The 23,990-nt window shown below is 44.6% G+C and overlaps 1 protein-coding gene across 1 annotated transcript in view; it reads left to right on the forward strand.

The window, feature by feature from the left end:
• The window catches only part of ODAD1 (outer dynein arm docking complex subunit 1), a 361,856-nt gene that overhangs the window by 92,020 nt on the left and 245,846 nt on the right, over positions 1-23,990 (forward strand). The window contains exons 4-5 of the mRNA XM_069637358.1: positions 4,043-4,232; positions 9,292-9,414. Of these exons, the coding sequence (XP_069493459.1) occupies positions 4,043-4,232; positions 9,292-9,414 (313 nt within the window). The remainder of the gene's footprint in view (positions 1-4,042; positions 4,233-9,291; positions 9,415-23,990) is intronic.

Raw genomic sequence — 23,990 nt, forward strand, 5'->3', positions numbered from 1 at the left:
TGCCTCCACCAGCGCTCGCCTCGGGCTGCGCTGCACTGCCTGGTCCCTCTTCTCCTCTCTGCCGATGCAGCCCTTCTGGCCCGGGGCTGCGCTGGCTCACCCGCCGCAGGCCACTCCTCACCACGCCAACTGGCTACCTTCCCCTCGGAGGCAGCACCACCCCCGCTCCGCTCCAGCACCAGGCGCCGCTGCACCAAGACCAGCAGGTAGGAGCACCCGGGGAGGGGAATTGCTTGACTTATTCCACTTTTTTTGCTGGGGGCTCCGGGAGCGCTCATAGCATAGAGTCGTCTCCCCGGCGGCCATCTTGGAAACCATGTCTATCTGTTTAATAACGTCTTGTTGTCTTTTGCCATCAGCATCTTCTGTCGGGCTGGGTGCATCGTGCTCGCCCCAGAGTCTGACGACATCTGTTGGAACTTTCCCTACTGTCCTACAATCTTGCATCTTGACCATTCACTTCCAGGTGTCTGCAAAAAAAGTTGCCACCTGCCCCCGACCAGTTTGTTTCTGTTTCTTATTCGAGGACTGATAGACCTTTTTGTGAAGTGTGAAGACTGCTGAGACCGCCCAGATCTATTATGAGACTCGTACTTGATTTCCAACTGCCTACCCTCTTCATGCATCACTGGATGATTTTAATAGGGCTAAAATGGGTTTGCAGGCTTTCCCTGAAGAGGGACTAAGAATTGGCAATCTTCAAAAGATTTATTGATCGTCAAATCTATTTCGTGATTTAATTACATATTATTCCATATATAGCAGGATTTTAGGAAAATCACTGCTCCCCCGACATGGAGTACAGGGGCTGAAAATCCTGCAACCTAGACCGGGCTAGATGAGCCTCTCAATTCCCTACGTAATTATAGGTTTATGCCTTAGAAGGCTAGCTTTAAGACAACATCTACCTTTGTGTCTGCTGCATTCTTCAGTGCCCGCTATTCATCGAGCATAAAAGGTTTAGCCATCATGTTACCCATAAAGAGAGTACACGTGCACTGTTTCAGATAATTGTGCCTCAGTCCCTTGTACCCGCCATCTTTTAGCAATTCATTTTGTGGGAATAGCCTTCTCCGAATATTTCAATTCTTTGTCTAGTCCTGTTTTGTTTGTTTTTTGCACTGGAACATGTTCTGCCTTTGGTGTGTCATAACGGTGGAGACCCTTCTGGGTCCGTTCTGCATTTGTTGAATAACGCCTTGTTTTCTTTTGCCGTCACCGTCTTTTGTCGGGACTGGAGCAGGAAATTTCAGATTGTTCAAACATATCCTGGTATGTCATGTCTGAGATATTTTCATTTGACATGCAGCATTGTTTTGATGGCCTTTCTTTGGTCAGATGAAGGATGTTGGCATCTTGCATTGATTTGGGGAGTTAAGGGAATATAGACCTTCTATTTCTTCTTGTGGAGGATCGCCTGTGGTCATGACCTCTATGTATTGTTTGGCACGGCTTGTCTAGATCGGTAGGGAGAGTGAAATCTTTGATTTATGGCTACATTTCTCACACTCTGTTATGCCCCCAGTATTGATAGTGGGTATGGAAAGTACTGTTATCAGTCTCCTTATAGCGTTCCACAACACGCACTTACCTGCTTGGCTCCTTATTAAGAACTGAAGCTGTCTTAACCCACCGCCTTGCTCGTCCCGAGGTTGTCACTGGACGCATGCTGGACACTTCCAAGCATCCCTGCATCTGTGGCCCTGCTGTTACTGTTATACCAGAGAAAATGGGATCTTGCCCCACCACTGTACCCTGCCAAACACTTAAGCATCCGCCTGAGCCTCCTACTAGCTCTCCCCTTCTGCTGCACTGTTTTCAATACTTTTGTGCACATGGCCGCACCCATACCCCTGCACTCTATGGCAAGCAGAAAAGAGAATAGGGTGATTGGCTCATCAACCCTCAACTTAAGGATGAGGTGAATGGACCTTCAAGTAAGGGTCACAAAATTATATAGCTTTGAAAACCATCTGCCACCATGTCGAGGACCTCAAAAGTGAGGGCTGTGATGTGGGTCTACAGAGCAAGCGGAAAGGTCAGGTTTACAAGTGGAGTAGGTCACTGAGATTGTAGACATGCTACATCGAGGAAAGGCTTCACCCTGTTGGTTCCCTCTGAAGTATAATTCCCTGAAACTGGCCATACTGTATTCTCCAAGCTTCTCTTTTTCTTGTGCCTTCCATTCTTTCTTGACTTCTATACTATATTCCAATTTGTGAAGTGTGAATAATCTTATCCACTGTTCTGCACAGCTTGACCTATCTCTCGTTTACTAAAATAAATCTGTGCATCCAACCACCCAGTATGCTCTCTCTGCTCTACGTTGCCGCCATGCTCTTAATTGACTGAGGGCATTTGTATAAAGCACACTAAGGTGGCCATTTAGTGCCTTAACCTACTTTACCATGGTTGCATGAGCTCCTTACCAATTATGTCAGTATGTTTTTCACTTCTGCCAGTCATCCTTATTGTTTTAACCATGAAACACATCTGTTGAAACATTAATTCCTACACACTCCTTACTCCACATAAAGGGCCCCACCCTGTTTGCTCTCCAATATAACAAATCTGCCATTTTGTGTCTGACTTGAATAGCCACTCTGTTTATGGGAGTGATCATGGCGGCATGGTGCTGAACTGATCAACAGCATGGGTACCTAGAAGAGAGGGGTACTACTAAGAATTATTTTGGGGAGTTTGTAAGACAGTCTTGAAAGAAGGGGTAAACAAAACATTTCCTAAACATGTTAATAACTAGCAATGGCTTCTTGGGGCAAGTGGGTTGGTATGCAAGTACAATTACTGTTGCAATATAGTTCATTACAGACGAATGTATCCGGATTTGATTGGAACTTTATAAGCCCAGATCTGTAAAGGCATATTTGGATGTCACAGAGCACATTCAAGTGAATGTGGACTCTCACAAGGAGACTGCATAGGAGCGGTGGACTTTGTTTATTCCTCTTGCAACCAACAAATCTGATATTTTCAGCGCTGTCATAAGTGTACTCAGTGCTCTACGAAAGATGCAAATGAACAGAACGGTGGCAGTCCCAGTCTGATTTGTGCAGCATCAATTGCTATTCGCACATGGAAATCGTTATTGACCTCCTCTCTGCCAATCCGAATGTTTAGAGTGCAGTCATTAACTACTTTTTTCAAATGAAGACCGGGAAACAAAAATGCAATTTCCAGGCATGATTTCTTTCAGCAAGAACTTCCTCTCTAGGAGGACCTACATTTGCTGCAACATGTTATTTAATAGGTGAAGGAGAAAGCTAAAACATTAGAAAATGCTTGCTCTTTCTTATAGAGCAAGCGCTTACTTTTACTTGACTACTTTTACTTGACACCTTATGACGAAACATGTTCAACATGCTCCAGTTCAACCAAGTAGCAATTAAAATGCTTAATTTCTGAAGTCATCCATGTTATTTAATTACTACAACATAAAACCACATTTAATCTACTAACTCAGTTGCCTATTTACTTTTCTCCGCCTTAAAGTAAATTTGTTTCCTTCACCACCAAAACTCCAACATGTGCTAATAGCCAAATAGACATTTGGGGGGGGGGCTCGTGGGTGTTAATTATCGTTTTGGATAATGACCCCTTCCCCAACTTATGGGCCAGGGCAAATGTACTTAAATCGGTGCCCGGTAATATTACCCCCACAGAAATGGTCACCATACATAATGTCGCTGGTAAAAGGCTGTGGGGGCATTATGTATGGTGATCATTTGTAAGGGGAGCAGGGCTGTCCCCCTCTCTCCTTGGGGTACATTTGTTCCATTTTTTTTTATTTTTATTTTTTAACAGGGATTGCGGGGGTGTCCCCCGCAGGTTCACAGTGATAATGTTGCCGCAAACACTGCCTTTTGGCAGCAACTTTTTTACCTCACAGCCTTTTGCTGGGTCATTATCAACAGGTTTAGTTATCACTTTTCCATTTCTGCCTGTCATCTTGCCTACTGTTCCTTGTTTTTTGCCTGCTCCCCTTTCTCTGAGTGTCACAAAAATGATGTTTCTTTATCAACAGAGCTGAAATGCAGGCACTGGACCGCGAACGCCAGGAGCTGCTGATAAATTTGGATGTCGCAGAGAGTCGAAGGAACCAGGCCAGAGACCATGAGAGCCGTGAGAGCCTGTCCAACCTGCTGGAACAGAAGGATGATGTCGAAGAACAGCTGGCCAGGGAGAAGGAACTCATTGCTGATCTGGAGGAAGAGGTGAGATATAGTATGAACAATAGGTTTATAGAAAAAAACAAATATTATCCATTGGGTACAAACCCGCTTAGCCACAGAACCAGGTGGAGATGTCTTTGTTGGAGTTATTGGGGTATGGATGTCCAGTGGTGTTGGAGGAGGACTTACTTGACCTAAGCTATAGTTGCTTCTCCCTGAAATGAAGTACAATATTCTTCTTGCTTCTTAATGTTTTATTTTAGTACAAACCGTACAGGCCCCAGTTCGATGGCTGAACATAGGTAAAGGAGGTTGCTCTCCTCCAGCTGCCTCATTTCAAATGGCATAGTTGATGAAATGGTGGTAAATACGTCTACATTGTGGGCAATTATTGACAAACAGAATTGTACAGGGGTAATTCTCAATAGCAGAAATGCATTACATGAGGCTCCGCGTGCCATGTGATAACTTGAGCTTCAACTCGTTCTCTATCTATGATGTCAGTTGGAGCCCCAATTTGAAATGAAACCTGTTGTTTATGGACTTAATTTCAATATTTGACTGCGTAGACAGGTGCTGCATTTGCACACAAATATTGGACATGGGCATACCACCTCCCCCATTGGAAGCAGTAATGGAACTACATGGATGTTCTGTGATCAGAGTGAGATATGGGGCAGATGTGCAACTAACTCGGTATGGAAAGTCCAAGTGGGGGTCTGGCAAATATGTGTTCTTACCCGCCTCTTATTTAACCTCTACATCAACTATCTACCGACATGTCTCAATAAGGCCAAAACTGATGTTCCTCTATGGGAACTGGGAGATGCCAGCCAGGACTCCCAGGGCACTCCAGATATTGGTAGATAACCTATAGGCAGTACAGGGCAGACTGAGCCATAATAGTTAATGCGACAAAATTAAATGTTATGTGCATTGCTATCATCTGTAAACCATTTAGACCCATTTTCTGTGATGGTCAGAAATTGTCCCTCTTTGATGAGTATGACTATAAGATTCAATGTACGACTAAATTTGGATGACTATCTAACCTGAAAGTACATTAGAATGGATCTGGACAGTGGGGCTATATTCAGATACGCAAATAATATGTGCAATTATCGTATGATTACATAATGTCTATCGCGAGGATGAAATCTATGCCAACTCAGGGTTCGAAATTGAGGGGACCTGGGAGCTATTTAGCTGCTGCTTGTAGCCCAGAAGAGCCTGGTTAGCTCGACAACTACAGCTACCCGGAGATACTTACAGTCCAACTCTCGCTGAATAAACACACCTATTTGAATTTAACATTTGGGACACTGGAGAAATGAACATTAGGACACGACTATAGTACAGTAAAAGTGTAAGGGGTAATAAATAATGGGGAAAATGATGTTTGTAGCTTATGTGGAAGTTCGATTAGCAGAACGCTATGTGCTAGCTTTGTGTTTCCCCACTGGCAGCTCCTGGACACTGGTCAATTCTGGATACACAAGGAGCTGCTTTTATCTCCTGCTTATCCAACCTTAATTTCAATCCCTGCCAACTGGTTATTATGGGTTAAAATGTTGGGTCATTTGATTGTGAGAAGATTTTAGATGCTTTAGTCAACTGGTTATTGGGTGTAGCGGTTTCCCACAACATATATGCTACAGTAGGGGCTGGGCTCAACATAGATATCTACCTAGAAAAAGAGGTACGGGCGCCCATCTGCGAGAACAAACATAGCCTAATGAGCTGTTCTATGGGAAGGTGCTTACTCGAGGGTCCGCAGCCACATTTTAGCTTGCTGTACCTTTCAAAAAGGAGGAACATCCATTTGCACATTAGTCTTTGTCCCGCCCAGTTGAGCGGATCAGCACCAAAATGCTAGGCAATCCTCTTTTGAACCTAATCAGTGAGGTGGAGCTGTGCCCCTCTGAGCACAGTGAGCAAGCAGCCCACGTCTGGATAACCCTAGGTAACTTGGGGTGACCAACCCCAAGTTCCTTAAACCTAGAAAAAGAGGTATGGGCGCCATTCTGGGAAAACAAACACGCCCTAATGACATGTTCTATGGGAAGGGGTCACTCGAGAGTCCAGACACATTTTAGCTCACTGTACCTTTCACAAAGGAGGAATAGCCATTTGCATATCAGTCTTTGTCTACCCAGCTTGCTGTTTGACTATTGCTATTTTTGGCAGAATGAGGAGACCACTCTAAGCAAGAAACTATTAAGAAATATCATAGCTAGTATGAAAAGCAGAAATATCTTGTGGCAGAATTATGCGAGAAAGCATCTGAATCTTATTGGTCATAGATGTTAGTTTGATGATCCGGACTCTGTGTCCAGTGGCAAAAAGATGTTTATTAACGAAGCCAATTCAGTTATTTAATGGTTGAGGAGATGTTAGTCAAATCACAGTCAGGGCTTTATTGCGCATTCGGCCTATTCGGGTGACCGCAAATAATTTCCTTGTGGTCTCTAATGGGCACCATAGGGTAACATTGCCTCAACTCAGACTTGTCTTATGGCCCTTAGCAACTCTCACTGTGCTGCACAGTGAGTGGGCCAACCGAACGGAACTACAATCCCCCCCCCCCACACCTCTCCCAGAGTACAGAAACCTCGGTTTATAAAAGAGTTTACACAATAAGCCTCATACAGAAAAGTCAGCTATAACACATTTAGTCAGTTAGATTAACAATGAACTTCCTAACGGTGCATCTTTTGGTTTAGGAGAGCGTTGCTTTAGAACTTTAAGTCCAGTAAGATTCTGTGTACCTTCCACATCGTACATCCCACCTCTATAGCAGATCTTTCTTCATAATGTATCAGTAGATGACTTATCAGCTGGCTGCCCATGTCTTTCCCGTTTCAGGTTCCCAGGCCATTCACATTTGTGAGACGCAGACTGGTAACTGGGAACGGTGTTGAGATGTAACGGGCATTCCCAAACCCTTGACCAAACCCGAGGTAAAAGTCATGCTGCAACATGGGCTCCTGTGTGTGGGCAACCAATCCGCACTCATTCCGCGACACCTCCCTAATCATGGCCGCGGCTCCCCTTGCTTTCCTAACACATGGCTGCAGCTTAATTTGGCCCATGTCTCATATACATCCACAATCCTGGGCAATAAAAATACTGTCAGCCCCGACATGGAAAAGGAGGCATCTTTTAGTTATGTTTCTGAAAAGGAGCTAGGGTAGACTTGCTCTTGTTCTTTCATAATTATCTGACCTTCCATTATGTTGTGCATTGGCAAAGCCATTTGAACTGTTCTAAAGCTGAAGTGTAATAGCTTGAATGGATTTAACACTAGTTACTCGTGAAGGATTTCTTTTTTTCATTGTGGTACTTAACAATATGCTGCTACCTTAATGTATACTTTTAATGTACCATATGTTTTCTACGTTGTAGATTGTATATAGTTTTTTATATTATTCTAAGAATATTTTATGATCACTTTTTTTTATAAATGTTTGCATTTTTTTGTTCAGCATTTGACTTTAATGGATTATTTTGTAGCCAAACAAAGTTTGTTTTGTTCATGTTGTCTGAGTTTCTCCGTTCTCCTTTTCAACACCTGTGCAGTTCCCGTAGGCCAGTAGAAGAGTGTGGATAATGGAGGCATGAGGGATACTTTGACAACACGGGCCAAAACAAAAATTCTGTGTTTGTGCTACCTTCCCTACCTCCTTACAAGTTCACATTCCTTCCCTCCCCACACCACCAAAGACTGTGGGAGGCAGAGAAAATGATGCATTCCCTGCTGTTCCTTTTAATGGACTTGCGAGAGGGACATTTCCTTCAGACAAGCTTTTTAAAGAGAACCATCTTGGTGAGAGGGATTTTCCCCTATGATGTCCTATGAATGAAATGTTTCATAAAACATTCCATTCATGATATGAGATCCTGCGAGAGAAACATTCTCCCGGAGCACCTTGAGAGGACATTTCCCATAGGCAACCTCCTGTGAGAAGAGTATTCTCTATTATGAGCTCATGGCAAAAGAAACAATTCATCATATGAGCACTTTTCTTTACCAGATTATATCATTAATTTAATGATGATTTGCAAAGTGTCATCTGTGAAACAGGTCATGTTGTAGAGTCAGAGGACCATTCCTACAGCAAGCATGATAGGAACATGTATCCCTCTCCTCGGCTGGTTCCTCCCTCTGGAACGGCCTCCCTGGCCCCTTCCGACTTGAGCCGAATCTTCTTAAGGTCTGGAAACTTCTCAAGACCATCCTTTTCTCCTCTTGCTTCCCTCGCCCCCTCACTTGCTAGTGTTTCCTCCTGACGCTGCCACTGTGGCCTGATCGCTTCATAATCTTACAGGGGCTAGACGCCCCCTACCAGTGCCCCAACATCCCTTTCCAGCACTTGCCCCCCAGCTCCCTCTCCCGGACTAGCCCAACCTGTTTCCCCCCCCTTACACCGCACTCACCCCCCCTTCTGTCACCTTGCCGCCTTGCCCCCCCAGCACTTGCCCACCCCATCCCTTTGGGTACCCTACTCCTGAACCTCTCCCTCTACCCCCCACCCCGACTACCCTACTGAACACCTCCTCATGCGCTTGCACAGTAAGATTGTCACAAGGCCAATATAAGCGTTTTTGTTCTACTTTCTTTTCCATGCCCTGCACCCCATCTTGTCTTGTGGCACCTGGAAACACTTTTGCATAGGCGCCATATAAATGTCCAATAAAGTATGACACAAACATGCCGTCAAGGATATCTTGGTCTCCCCAAGTTTCCTCACCAACAGTCATCTACTTTATCTACGCCTAAGCACCTTTGGGCATTTATAGTGCTTATATTTACCAATGCACCGTATTCCTAAAGATTTCAAATGTGGTCTTCGTTTTATCTTTACTCCTATTTTTTTTTCAGCAGAGTTCTGTGTCACCAGCACATGTGCACAGTTGGCCATGCAATTAACCTGTATGACACAGCTGCCTCCATCTTCTGGATGCTTTGCATGATAATACAGGAAGAGGGGTATGGTCTGTTAAATCTGGTGGCTGTTGATGGCAAGAAGTTTGGCTGTTTCTTTGTATCTATACATGTGTATGAATGCCCAATATGTCCTCCTTCTCTCCCTCTGTTTAGATCAGGATCTGGGAAAAGAAGTTGTCAGAACAGCGGAAAGCAGTTGGAGGGTCCGCAGGAAGTTTGCGCCGCAGTGCACATACTCACAAAAGCATTCGGGTGATGGAGAACCGACTGGACAGGGTAAGAAGAGAAGGGCAATATTTTCCCAATGTGCTGCCATCTCTCTGATTGACCATGTCTTCCCAGTTCTCAAATTGACCCCAGAGCTTCAAAATATCCCACCTATTCCTGGCCATGGCTACTGTTGCCTGATACTCTATAAAAATGATTTAAATGCTGACAATAAGGGAAAAGAATGACATTCCTATGTTGTATTTACTACTTATACCGATACATTATGGGAAGAATTCATTATGGAAAAGAATTAGCAACCCTTCTCTTACATTGGTTTCCTGTTATCACTTTCAAAAACGCAGGGCTTTGTAATATGGTTCATAAAATGCATTTGCTGATTCATTCAATTTAATTGAAATTCAACATTATATTCAATTAAAATAAAAAAACAATGTATCTGTATGCACATCTGTTGCTGTGTGTATGTGTTTTTGTTTCTGTTCATATGCTCTTGTTTCCATATGCTTGCATTAATGTCTTTGCTAGTTGGCTATTGTATTGATTGCTATTTTTTTAATAAACAGTACAAGTTCATAAATTGACAATATCCCCACAGAGGGAGGATCCAAAGAATCATTGCCTGGGCCATTCAGAATTGTAAGATGTTCACCAACAGTCAGGGCTGTCTCACCTACTATTTCCCTGTGGTTCTGTCTCAGGTGGCCAGGGCACGGCCATCACCTGTCACGTCTCCCGCACCGAGTGCATCTCCTACAGGTGCTCTTTCTCCGCCCTCGGCCTCCGTCCCTCCCACTACCCCACACACGTACCCTGGCTCACGTAATCCCTTGCATCCCTTCGCCCATCATGGTAGATTGCAGCGTGGCAGACCTGGTGTCTATCGCCCCTCCCGTTCTTGGCAGCTGAACTGGAGGTTTTCATCTCGCCATAGCACCATGCGCTGCCCACGGAGACCCGCGCGTCACGGATCACGTGATTCTCCATCAAGCAGCAACGCTTCCGTGTCACGTATCACGTGACTCCTGACATTGTTTAAAGGCTTCCGGAAACAAGGAGCGTTGCTTCACAGCTGTTTTCCTCCTGGATCACGTGACGCTTACTTCTTCGGTTTGACTTACGGATTGTTTCCTTGACCACGCTTTGTTCCACGGATTGCTTTGCCTCACCCTTCTACTGTTCGAACTTTGGACCTCCTGTTGCCAGACTACGCTTTGCTCCACGGACTGCTCTGCCTCACCCTGCTACTGTTCGAACTTTGGACCTCCTGTTGCCGGACTACGCTTTGCTTCACGGACTGCTCTGCCTCACCCTTCTACTGTTCGAACTTTGTTCCTCTTGTTGCCTGACCACGGTATCGTCCCTGGATATTCTACGGATCACGTCTCCTTGTCTTGGAACTTGACCTCAGGCCTCCACGCTAGGTGTTTACCTTTCTATACTCCTGACTTCATACAGCTCCTACCCTGGGGTCCAGTCCTTCCTCACATCTCTGGGCAACCTTTTCGTACACATAGGTAAGCAGTGTCAAGTTACCTGTGTTCTTGTGTTATTCTTCCTTTTCTGTGCATAACCTCATAATCCATTGCCTTACAGCGTTCAAGGGGTTCTTCTGGCTGTTCCTGAATCAGGCCCGACGGACTTCCACCTGTGGCATCAAAGACCGCACAGGCAGTATTTCTAGTGTTGTCTGTGTGGTACTTGGGGACGGAGGTAATCATACTCTGCACGACCATCAAGTCCATAACATCACCTTTGGATCCAGACCCTGGGGATGGACCAGTGCGGGAGGATCACCTGTGTGAGGGATCTTCAGGGATTCGGGGTGAGAAAACAAATGGTGGGATGCGGTATTTCCCCCCCTCTTTCCCGTTCCCATAGCTCATCTTACCTTAAAGGATTCTCAGATGTCCCAACTGACCCCGCCTAACCCCCACTTTCTGCACAAGCACTGGACCGAGGAAGAGGACGACTGAGAGTAAAGAGGCTAACCCTTACATATCTCATTGGACATGTCCCGCTAATTGGGTGTCCTGCAAAGTCAGGCACTTGACTTTAATCGCATACATCTGATACCCATTAGCTCTTCCCACACAGATAAGAGAAAAGGCGGAACATAGAGACACACTCTGAGCAAGGTGAAACCTAAGGAGCAGAACATCTGGGGCTAAGGCGAACCTACTGGAGCAGGCGACCGATCGAAGGACTAGAGCAAAGGGTAAAGAAAAGGTGAAGTTCCCTGCAGGAGGTTGTTTCCTCTGGGTAGACGTGGAGAAATCCAAATCGCAGAAAGGAAAAAACCTGCTGTGTTTCAAGGAAGCCAGCGACCCTCCCGGGTGAATGACAGCATTGGGCAGGCGAGGCCAAGCCTGTGTGATTAACCTTGACTCCTGAATCCAAGCCGCAAAGACAAGAAAGCAACACACACAATTCGTGAGTTATTGAAAGACATGAAGGCCGGTTTGTGTCAAGGAAAGATTGAAGCCGCAACAGTGTATCTCACAAGTGAAGGTTGCGCACATGCTGATGAGACGTGAAAGAAAGCTAACCAGTGGTGATCTTTGAAGTGGCTGATAGCTGTGAATCTAGTGATGCAGAGTAGCAGAGTGGTCCGGCGAAAGGAAGTAGCCTACTCGAAATTCTCTGCGAAATGTGAAATGTTTTGTTACAAAGCGGCAAAGTGAACAAGCTCTGAAATGCGTAATGGTCAACATTAACCCCGGCAAAAGGGGAAGTGAAAAGGTGAATGCTTGAAGAGAACGATTTCTTTTGAACTTTTGTGCTTATGGTACTGAACTATCAAGGCCAAGAGACAATGGGGCCCATAACATAAGAGTGTGAGCTGAGGAGAAAGTTGTTAGTGGTCTGCGGATGTCTGTAGCAAAATCTTTGCACATTCAAAAGTCTTCGACATCAGGAAAAGGTCTGAGCCAGACTGAAGCCGTAAGTGTGATAAATTGGGGCAAGGGAACTCTTAAACAATGTGAATTAAGCTTGGGTAAGGAAACCCCTGCAAGTGTTGTGATTGCGAGGTCTGAGCCTGACTGAGGGAGACCTATGAACTGTTTGTTGAACTGTGAAAGAACTTTTGAGAGCTGAAATTAGTGACTTTAACATGGCAGGCCAGTCAGGTCTCGATCCACGTTTTGAGCTGCCTTTGTTTTGAGAACCTGAGCCAGTGTGTGTCATCCTGTATATGGGAGCGGCCTTACTCTGTGCTGTCCAACGTGGGGAGGAGAGCTGACTCGGCCATCTTGATTCTTTGTTATAACACTGCACTTTCTTGGCATATATATTCCCCATTACACACTTTTTGTATAAGAGATAAGGCAGGCATTCGGTTTTGTTTGTATAGGACATTTTTTCTTATTTTTATTTTTTTAAACACTTTATTTATGATTTCCACAAAATATATTACAACCATGCATTGATTCCGAAGAATAAATAATTACAATTAAAATACAAAAAGAAAACAAAACATATGCAACAACAAAGCAAAGTAAAGAATCAACATATTAATTCTAAATCTAAATACCAAGCTTAGATTCTCTAAAGTACCATGAAACAATACAGATGAACAATAGAACAAGACAAAACAGGACAAAGGACAATACATAAAACGCACTCCCACATCCCAACCACCCATTACTTTAAAAAAAATAAAAAATAAAGCCATAAAACTCATATCATGACATAAAATCATCCACTCCCATAAAAATCATTGAAAGATCCCCAAATTTCTTCATATACTGTTTCTTTTTGCTGCCTATAAAATGAGCATTTCTCATATCTTCAAAGAATCTTCATATCACATAACCAACCCTCCACAAGAGGTTTCTTCCTCGTTTTCCAGACCCTCAACACCTGTCTGACAGATACCAGTAGGCATTTATTAATCCAATTTCTAGTTACATAAGCAATACTGCACCCACATCTTGGAGATAAAAGAAGCACAGATAAAGGGTTCCGCAGAAAATTGATAGTCCAAGTCGCATCAATCCTGTCCAACACCTCTTTCCAATAGTCCTTCACCTTATCCCAGTACCACAACATGTGCAACAGAGAACCCTTCTCCTTCCGACACCCCCTGCAAATATCGTCTTCCATCAATCCCAGATCATACATACGAAGCGGAGTCCAATAAATCCTACCCAACACCCTTTGATGAATATAACATAGGTTTAAGTCAATTTTCGCCTTAACCGGGACCTTCCAGATCCGTTCCAACTCTTCCACCGAAATTTCATTGCCCAGCTCTTCAGACCATTTCAGTCTCAGTTTCTCCCATGAGGCCAACCAAGCACTCTCCAAAGGTGTAAAATTCATGATATCCGACACTTTCTGCTGCGTCACAGCAAACAATTCAGATATCTCCGGCTTCTGCACAAATCTTGAACCTAACATCTGTCGCCGCTCAGAAAGCAAATCCTTCAATAATATATACCTTCCCTGTTCCCTCCTGCTCAATCCATATTTATTACTCAAAACATCAAAGGAAACCATCTCATCATTATCATTCCAGATATCTTCAATCATCAAAACACCTCTATTACTCCAACTTCTCCAATGTAACATTTTATTATTTACCTGCAAACCAGGATTACACCATAAAGAAGCTTCTTTATACATATGCAACCCTTGACCATTATCTGCTATTAACAAGACCAATGCATCCTTTGTAACAGCAATTGGTTTCAGATTCAATGCCTGTCGAGGCAATTTTCCCAGAGAGTATAAACTCTTCACATTGTATGGATTCAACATTTCTCTGTCAATTCGCACCCACCAAGGCGCTAAGTCCAAATCATCATTTGAGAAAACAAACTTTTTTTTTAAAGTAAGCATCCTTTACAATATCTCCCCAGGATAGGATAACCAAACCCACCATCACAAACCTTTCAAGTCATAATATAACGTGGGATCCTAGCTCTTTTCCCAACACCCCACAAAAATAATTGGAAGACTTTGTCAATATGCCCTAATATTTTCTTCGTGAACTGCAGTGGAATTGATTGAATAAGATATAAAACCTTAGGAAGCAGCGTCATTTTAATTGCATTAACTTTTTGCCAGATACTTAAGATAGTACAACGCCACTTCCTAATGTCCCTTTGGAGAACCTCTATTATTTTATTCACATTATACTCAACCAGCTTATTTACATCCCGGACCAGATAAATACCTAGATACGTGACACAATCCCTTTCCCATTTACAATCCCATCCCAATAACCGATCACAATTGAGAGTAACACTTAGTGGAAAAACTACCGTTTTCCCCCAATTGATTTTATAACCGGACAACTTCCCTACCTCCTCAATCATATTCTTTAAAATAGGCCCACCTTCCCTTGGGTTATTCAGTATTACCACCACATCATCCGCATATGCCAAGACTTTAATTTCCCCACCCCTTACACATAACTCTTTAATTTCAATATTCAGTCTGATATAGGCCAACAAGGGCTCCAGAACCAAATTAAAAAGGAAAGGAGACAAAGGACAGCCTTGTCTTGTACCTCTAAATAATCGAAAGGGATCAGAAAATCCCCCATTCAACCAGACCCTAGCCGATAAATCCAATTGTAGAGCCCCAATAGCATTGATAAATAGTGGCCCAAATCCCATCTTCACAAGAGTATAATTTTGAAATGACCAATTCACTCTGTCAAAAGCCTTTTCGGCATCCAAAAAAATGAACAAAGACTCATTAACTGCAGATTCCGGCAAATGCATAGTATCTAAAAGAGTCCTAATATTGTCATATCCATGCCTTTTTCTCATAAAACCCACCTGTGCCCTGTCAATCAGTCCTCCCATGTGTTTATCTAGCCTATTCGCTAATATCTTAGAAAAAATCTTCATATCCACATTTAGTAATGAGATAGGACGATAATTGCAGCAATGAGCTGCATCCTTCCCTGGTTTTGGAACAACTGCAACAACAGCTTCCCTCATTGACGGACACAGAATACCTTCCATCAAGAATCGATTATACAACTCACACAATTCCGGTTCTAGCTGCACATCAAAACATTTATAAAATTCAGTAGACAACCCATCTATACCTGGAGATTTCCCATCTCGTAAACCACCAATTGCTAACAGTACTTCTGATACAGCAATAGGTGTGTCAAGTAAAGTTCTGCCTTCCTCAGACAAAGTTGGAACATCAATTTTCCCCAAAAATTCATCTAGATCTTGCAATTGTGGGGTAAGCTCATCAGTGTATAATTCTGTATAAAACAATCGAAAGCATTCACCTATCTCTTTACTCGTTACCACCACACCTTCAGTGCCCTTATCTATTTTATGCACATGTGATCTTTCCAAAAAACCCTTCACTTTGTTTGCCAACAGCCCCACCGCCCCGATCTCCTCCTTCCCAATACCTTTGATTTGACAGACTGACTAGGACTGTGTTTTCTTTATTATTTGATGGTAGAGACTACTCCCATCCTAGCTGTAGGGTAAAGCAAGATATTTTCCAAACCCTGAAAACTGAGTACAAGTTTTGAAATTGTACCTCTTTTGTCAGTGTTATACTTGTGATAGTATGCCTCCCTTACAGCAGCAATAAAAAAGCATGCTAATGTTTAGAAATGAAAGGTGAATATTATCCCTATTTCGCTCTATTTTCATTTTGGAAATAATTGAGAAATAATGCTCTTACAAGTTTTACAAATATTTAACTTAACCTTGTTGAAGTGACATTTGTGCTCCTCAAACATTACAGTGACACAATGATTGCTGATAATGTGAACTATGAAATTGCAGTCTAATGATTGCTTGACATGAACTGTATTTGCTCTTAAGTTTGTCATCACCTGGGCTTCTAGGCTTAACTTTCTAAATATCCGTAAAATCCTTCCTCACCTTCCCTACTGAAGCCTAGATTAGCTCCCTCGTGCTGAGCAGGTGGAATAGCAGCTTCTCCATTCTGTACCTTGCTACCATTCATAAGTCATGTTCCTTCGTGCTAATTGACTCTTATCATTTGTTCCAACTGCCCACTCCTCCCTCTCACTCCACTGGTTCTTCACTGGATCTTATCTTTTCATCTATCACCTACCTCTTTTTCTTTGGTTTCTGCTATTCCACTATTACCTTATGATCACTCCTTTCTTCTTTTTTTCTCTCCTTTCCCACAATTTCTGTCCCCTTCTCCAACATTTTCCCACCATGATCTTAGAAACTTTAACCCATCGACATTTGCCTCTTCTTAGTTCAATTCTTCCTTCTGTTAGTGAATTCTCATCACTCGCCACTAAGAATGCTGCAGATTCCTTTTCCTCTGGTCTTCAATCTACTCTGGATCATCTACAGCCTGCTCGTTCGTTCTCCCGTTCACGTAAAACTCCTCAACCCTGGCTTACTCCCTCTCTTCTTTGCTTTCTTGGTACCCAGCTCTTCCGCGTTGCGCGTGTCTGGAAGAAATCTGCTTCTAAAAGATTGTGTCCTCCTCTGGATTCTTCATCTTAGATATATTCGTACACTGCTGAAAAGAATTCAACAGCAGGGTGCGCTGTGCAGCATTGGTGTCGATGTTCCTCGACGGTTACCATTCCTGCATCCGGAAGTGAAGTCGATGATCATATAAACGGCACACATCGCGCTGAGTTGCCTCAGTTCTGTTTTTTTTTCCTCATGCACAGCACGCTCTTGGAACGGTCCAACTCGCCTCATCGGCTTCCTTCAACGAATGTCGTACTAACTAGATTTTTCTGTGACTGTCAAAATGTATATGCCGAAAACAGGCTTCAAAAGATGTGCAGACTGTGATTCAAAGATGTCGATCACTGATCCACACAATATTTGTCTCTGGTGCCTCGGCGAAACCCACAGTCATTGAATGTGGCACCTGCCAATCGATGACCAGTAAGGCATTGAAGGAGAGAAGTTCGAAGCTCGCCCAAGGTCGGTCAGTTTTGAAATCTCCATCCTCCACCCATTCATAAATGAATTCCTCCCAAGGTCGGAGTTCCAACTGAAATAAATCTCTGAAAAGGCCCATAAAAAGAAAAACTCTAGAAGATCCACATACATGAGTGATTTGCGTCACTCTTCTTCTTCATCTTCAAAAAAGGAGAGTAAGAAACTGCGCCATCCTTCTTTGTCTTCAGATTCCTCGCCCGACAAACATTGTGTACGTTTTTCCAAGAAAACTGTCTCGGTGATCGAAGGTGGCGCTTCCTGGTCCCGTGAAAGAGCCAAAGAAGCCTATGGCTCCCACAGTGTCCTCCCAGACTGGCAGAGAAACAGTTGAGGCTTCGACCCGCACCCCTAAAAGCCTGAGTCGAAAGCCCTCTGGCATCTCCCACTCAAGTGCCGTCGACGGCGTTGACGACAAAGTCGGCATCGAAGCAAAAAGCTTCTATGATACCCTCCTCAAAGGAATCTAAGTGGAAGGGAGCTTCGACATAGACCTTAGAGTCGACTTCAAAATTTAAATTGCAATCGAAGACAGATTTCTTTAAATCTTTTTAATCAATTTTTGAGGATGACTCCTCTGGGTATGAACGTTTTGGGACACCAAATGTTCCAGAAGAATTAATTTCAGAGCAATCATGCCTGGAAGACCTGGTCTCATGCCTAAAAGATGCTAGTAGCCTAGTTACTTCCCCTGAAATTGAGTTTGACACTCCAGATGTGCATTCCCACCCAAATGCAGCCTATAGGACTGTCAAAAACAGGGTGATGGAATATTTGAAATGGGGTCGTCCTGCTAAGGACATTACTGAAGATGATCTAATGGACATCTTCGGTAAGGACACTCCTAAGGAACCTGTGCTGCACTTCCATACAGCATTAAAGAATCTAATTATGGATATCTTTGAAAAAACAGACACCACTCCTGCTGTGAATAAGGAGCTGGTCAAGACAATGGCGAAGATGTCTGTGGACAATGGTTTCCTACCTAAGTACCCTTTATATAGCAAATGATCAGGGCGAACCCAGTCAAGCCACAAGGATCCAAAAACAATTTAAAAGTTTGACAGAGACAATACATGTCACATTTTATACAATTAAATAATTACCACAGGTAAGTGAGCCCATTCCTAACATTTAACATGCACTGTAATTCATATTTTCGAATGGATTGTGTCCTTCCACGTATTCCTTATGTTTGATATTTCCAATATCCCAGCTTTGCTACCTCGGCAAAATATTTCAGCAAGGGGTGCTGTGTGTCGACACTTGTCGATGTCCATCGGAGGCCTCCGTCTCGACTTCACCACAGGTATATTTAGCATGCTCAGCGCCCGTTGGCCTCAGGTCCATTTTTCTGTGCTTCGGATGCAGTACCCCTCGTTCCTAACAGTAATATTTTCGTAACTCTTCTTCGAAATCTCATCACCATCTCGAGTTTTTGACGCAAAATGGCTTCGTCTTCTGCGTCGTCCACTCCTCAATCCGGCTTCAAGAAGTGCGGTGACTGCGGTGCAAAGATGTCCGTCACGGACCTTCACAGGATCTGCCTGTGGTGCTTGGGGTCGATTCATCTGTCTTCATAGTGCGGGGACTGCCTGTGGATGATAGCCAAAGCCTTGAGAGAGCGTAGAGGGAAGCTTGCAGCAGATAAGTCCCAAAGATCCCCTTCGACTCCAGCTAAACAAAAAACCCCAGACAAGTCGAGGACAGTTTGTCCTCGTCAAAAAAGGTCCAAACGTTCACGAAGTGGTTCACACCATTCGTCGACTTTGAGGCATGGAAAGAAACAGCACCACAAGTCGCCATCTTCCTCATCGTCTAGTTCACCGGAACAGGTCGTTTGCCCCGCCAAACCTAGTTCACCGGCACAGTGGGAGGAGTTTAGACTCCGAATGTCAAAGGTTTTCGAGAACGCGGCCTTGCCCTCCTCGATAAAACCTAAAGGAGATGCTCTGGTTGAAAGATCTCGAAAGCACAAAAGCTGCGCGTCCTCGGACCCGGCTGCCAAGTCTTCTCGAGAGCGATCTCATCCCTCGAGTCGAGAAGGTCTCCACAAAACACTAAAATACCGACATCATCGACGCCGAAGGATGTGGATATGACAGGACCGAAAAGTGTGTCGTCAGCGCTGATATCTGGGGAAAAGCTATTGATGCCTCGAGTGTCGACCTCCTCAACGCATATGTCGATTCTATCAACACAACAGTCATAGCCATCGACGCACCCATCAAGGCCATCAGCACTTTTGTTGAGGCCATCAACGTCGACAATTTCGACTCTTTTGGCTCCTGTGACGACTAACATAATGTCAACTTCAGTTGAAAAAACGTATACTCCTCTACCACGCTCGGACTTCTTCAAATCACGCTCTTAAATTTACAAAGATGCAGAGGAGTCCTCTGATGAAGAAAGACCCTTTGGGTTACAAAATGGGACACCAGCAGTGCCTGATGCACTCATATCAGAGGACTTGCACATTAAGAACCGGCAAGAATTCCTTCATGAGGCTAGTGGGATTGACAACTCTCCTGAGGTTGAATTTGGAAGGGCAGACCCTGGTGACCACGCTGAGGTAACATACAGGCAGCTTATGTCAAGGGTGATGGAATATATGGGATGGTCGAGACCCACACCTGTTTTTGAGCAGGATGATCTCACCGACATATTGGACAGAGGGCCACAGGAGGACCCAATTGTCCCTTTTTATCAAACCTTGCAAAGGAGGGTGGCTTACATTTTGTAGGCACCAGAGGATATTCCAGCTGTATATAAAAAGCGGAAGGGGAAGAAGCGCTAAAACTGCGGCAGCAGCGGCTGCCTTACCTTCAGCCACTGCGTCAACTGCTCCAAAACCTCTGAGGTCTTCGTTCACAAGACTGCAGTAGGAGGCAGATTGTCACAGCATCTAATAGAATGGCAGGCTATTACTTCATATGCTTGGGCATTGGAAGCAGTTGGCCAAGTTTACTGCCTACCTTTCCTGCAAAAACCTCAGTCATCCACCGGGGAACAACTCTTTGAAGGTTCCAGATGCGCTCCTTATGCAGAAGATTTTAACCCTGCTAAAGAAAGGTGCTATAGAACAAGTACCTGTAGCGGAGAGGAACAAGGGTTGGTACTCCCCATATTTTCTAATCCCCAAGAAGGACAGAGGATTGAGGCCCTTCTTGGATTTAAGAGACTTCAACAAGTTCCTCAGGAAGGACAGGTTCAAGATGGTAACCCTTTCTCAGGTCCTTCAGACCCTCCAGCTTCAGGATTTGATGGTTTCATTGGACCTCGAGGATGCATACTTTCATTTACCGACACAGACAGTACCTGAGGTTCGCCATTGGTGGTTCTCACTATCAGTTTCGGGTTCTGCCATTTGGGCTGACCTCCGCCCCAAAGGTTTTCACCAAGCTAATGGCGGTGGTGGCATCAAGTCTCATGAGAGAGGGGATTCACTTCTACCCCTACCTAGACGATTGGCTGATCAGGGCCAGTTCCCCAGAACAGGCCCTGGAACATCTCAGCTCCACCTGTCACTCTCTTCACAAGCTGGGCTTCTCCCTCAACTTCAAGAAGTCCCACATGATACCATCACAAAGACTACAATTCATCGGAGCAGTCCTAGATGCATCCCTGGGAAAAGCCTCACCACCAGAGGTCAGGGCTCAAGACATTCTGCAGATGGTGACAAAATTCCAGAATGCCCAACATCTACCGGCCTTCGATTTTCTGAGGTTGCTCGGCCTCATGGCATCCTGCATTTTTCTGGTGCCAGAGGCTCGTCTAAGAATGAGATCTCTCCAGTGGGCTCTCAGAACCCAGTGGTCACAATTTTCAGGAAGAATGTCAGATCACCTACAAATACCCAACAGTCTTTCGCTGGACCTTCATTGGTGGGCTGGTCAGGAGAACATCTTGAGAAGAGAACCGTTTTGGCAATCATGGCCAGAGATAACAGTAGTGACGGACACCTCACTCACGGGGTGGGGAGCCCATACCAACGATTTGACCATCAGCGGTCGTTGGTCTCCATCAGAGTCCAAACAACATATGATCTTTTTATAGCTGAGGGCAATCGGACTAGCGCTGAAGGCCTTCCTGCCATCTGTACGTGGAAAGAATGTCCTGATAATGACAGACAACACAGTAGCCATGTACCACCTCAACAAAAAAGGTGGTGTAGGGTGAAAACCACTGTGCAGAGAGGCAATGCAGCTCTGGCTTCGGGCAATTCAAGAGGGAATCTCTCTATCGGCAGTTCACCTAGCCAGAGAGAACACAACAGCTGACACTCTGAGCAGGCAGAGCACAACTTCCCACGAGTGGGAACAAGCTCAGGAAGTCCTTCAAGAGATCTTCACCTTTTGGGGAACCCCTCAAGTGGATCTGTTCGCAACCAGTGCCAACCGGTAGTGCAAACTGTACTGCTCAAGGGAATTTCCCCCAAGAGGAGCTCTAGGAGATGCGTTCGTAGTGGACTGGGAAATCCACTCCTATACGAGTTTCCTCCAATCCCGCATTCCTCACATAATCACGAGGTTGAGAAAGTTCAGGAAATCCATGATCCTAGGTACCCCGGACTGGGCCAGGAGGACGTGGTACCTGAACCTTTTGGACATGTTCATCTGCACTCTGATACGTCTTCCACAAGGAGAGGACCTTCTTTCACAAGAGGAGGGTCGGGTTCTCCATCCGGATATCGGGACTCTCGGCCTTCATGCATGGTTTCTGAGAGGCTGAGATACAAGGATTGGGACTTCCCGGATGACATAATGGAAATTTTGCTTTCAGCCAGAAGGCCAGCAACCAAATCTGTATATTGCTGTCGCTGGAATAAGTTCTGCAACTGGTGTAGCGATAAGAATGTTGACCCTTTCTCATGTAATACACCGATGGTGTTATCCTTTCTATTACATCTGGCAAATCTGTGGCTCCAGATTGGTACCATCATGGGATATCTGTCGGCGCTTTGTATTTTTAAGCGCATTTTTGAGGAAGTCTCCTATTTTAAGATTCCTTTAATGGCACCATTTTTGAAGGGACGGACTAGTGTTTTCCTTCCAATCCTGTTTCAAGTCCCACTGTGGGATCTCAGCTTGGTGTTAAACTACTTGATGGGAGCGCCTTTCGAGCCTCTACATTCTTGCCCATTAAGACTTTTAACTCTGAAAATGGTCTCCTTAGTGGCAATTAGATCAGCCCGAAGGGTGAGTGAACTACAGGTTTTATCCTGCAAGCCTTCTCATACTGGGCCTCATTACGACTCTGCCGGTCCGGAAAGAACAGCGGCGGTAAAAACGCTGCCACCGTTCTTTCCGGACCGTCTGATTCAGAGTCCTGCAGGCGGGAGGTGTCACTTCGCCACGTCTCACCTGGCAGGAGTAACGCCACCCACCTGCAGGTGCAAATGGAAACACTGACTCCGTCATAGACGGAACCAGTGTTTTCATTGACCCCATCCCCATGTCCTATTGGACTCCATGGGAATGGGGACTTACAGAATTCCGCCTCTGGAATTCCCTGGTCACTGGGGTCTTAATGCCCCAGTGATTCCGGGATTCACGGAGGCGGAATGGTAATACAGGTCCGGCGGTAGTCTGACGGTTTTTCCGGCATGGTTACTGCCAGACTCGTAATGAGGCCCACTGTTTTTCATAAAGACAGTGGTACTAAAAGTGAAACCTACTTTTCTCCCCAAAATTGTTTCTGAGTTTCATATTCCTCAGAAAATAACTTTACCATCTTTTCATCCTCCTCCACATCCGGAGAAGGAAGAAGAAAGACTTCACAGGCTTGACCCTAGACGTGCATTAAGCTTTTACATCTCCAGGTTGGCAAAGTTGCGACAGGACGACCAATTATTTGTGAGCTATTCAGGTCATAAATTGGGACTTTCCATTTCCAAGTAAACAATATCCAGGTCGATTATACTAACAATATCGGAATGTTACAAACTGGCAGGTAAAGACCCTCCAGAACATCTAAGAGCCCATTTGACATGGGGCATTGCAACGTCCGATAAAAGATATATGTGCACCTGCCACGTGGTCGTCTGTGCACACCTCTACTTAACATTACAGTTTAGACTCCTCCTTGGCCAAGATTCTGCTTTTGGAAAAGCAGTAGTGCATTCAGTACATACAAAACCATAAAATAGTGATGCCAGACGAATTTCTATTCCCTCCTGCTAACCTAACTGCTTTGGGAGTGTATCAAAAATAAGGAATACGTGGGAGGACACAATTCATTTGAAGAACAAGTTACTTACCCCTGGTAACGTTCTTTCGACTGGATGTCCTTCTACGTATTCCTTATCGCCCTTCTCAACCTACCCCGCAGTATAATTTCCCTTGCGGTTGCAGTCTACGCTCTCTCAAGGGGAGTAGCCATCGCACACCGGGTAATGCTCCACTCGTAAAAACGGAACTGAGGCTAACGGGCACGGCGCGTTCTACGTATACCTGTGGTGACAGTGACCCCAACCTCGAGATGGAGGTCTCTGAGGGTCATTGACTCGACTGGTGTCGACGATACACAGCGCCTCCTGCTGAAATGTTCTATGAGGCAGCAAAGCTGGGATATTGGAAATATCAAAGATAAGGAATATTTGGGAGGAACATCCAGTCGAAAGAACGTTACCAGGGGTAATTAACTTGTTTAATAATGACACAGAGAACATGTAGAGGGTATCAGGTGACTCTT

Source organism: Ambystoma mexicanum, chromosome 1q (assembly GCF_040938575.1).
Source record: "Ambystoma mexicanum isolate Mex_15411 chromosome 1q, UKY_AmexF1_1, whole genome shotgun sequence".
NCBI lineage: Eukaryota > Metazoa > Chordata > Amphibia > Caudata > Ambystomatidae > Ambystoma > Ambystoma mexicanum.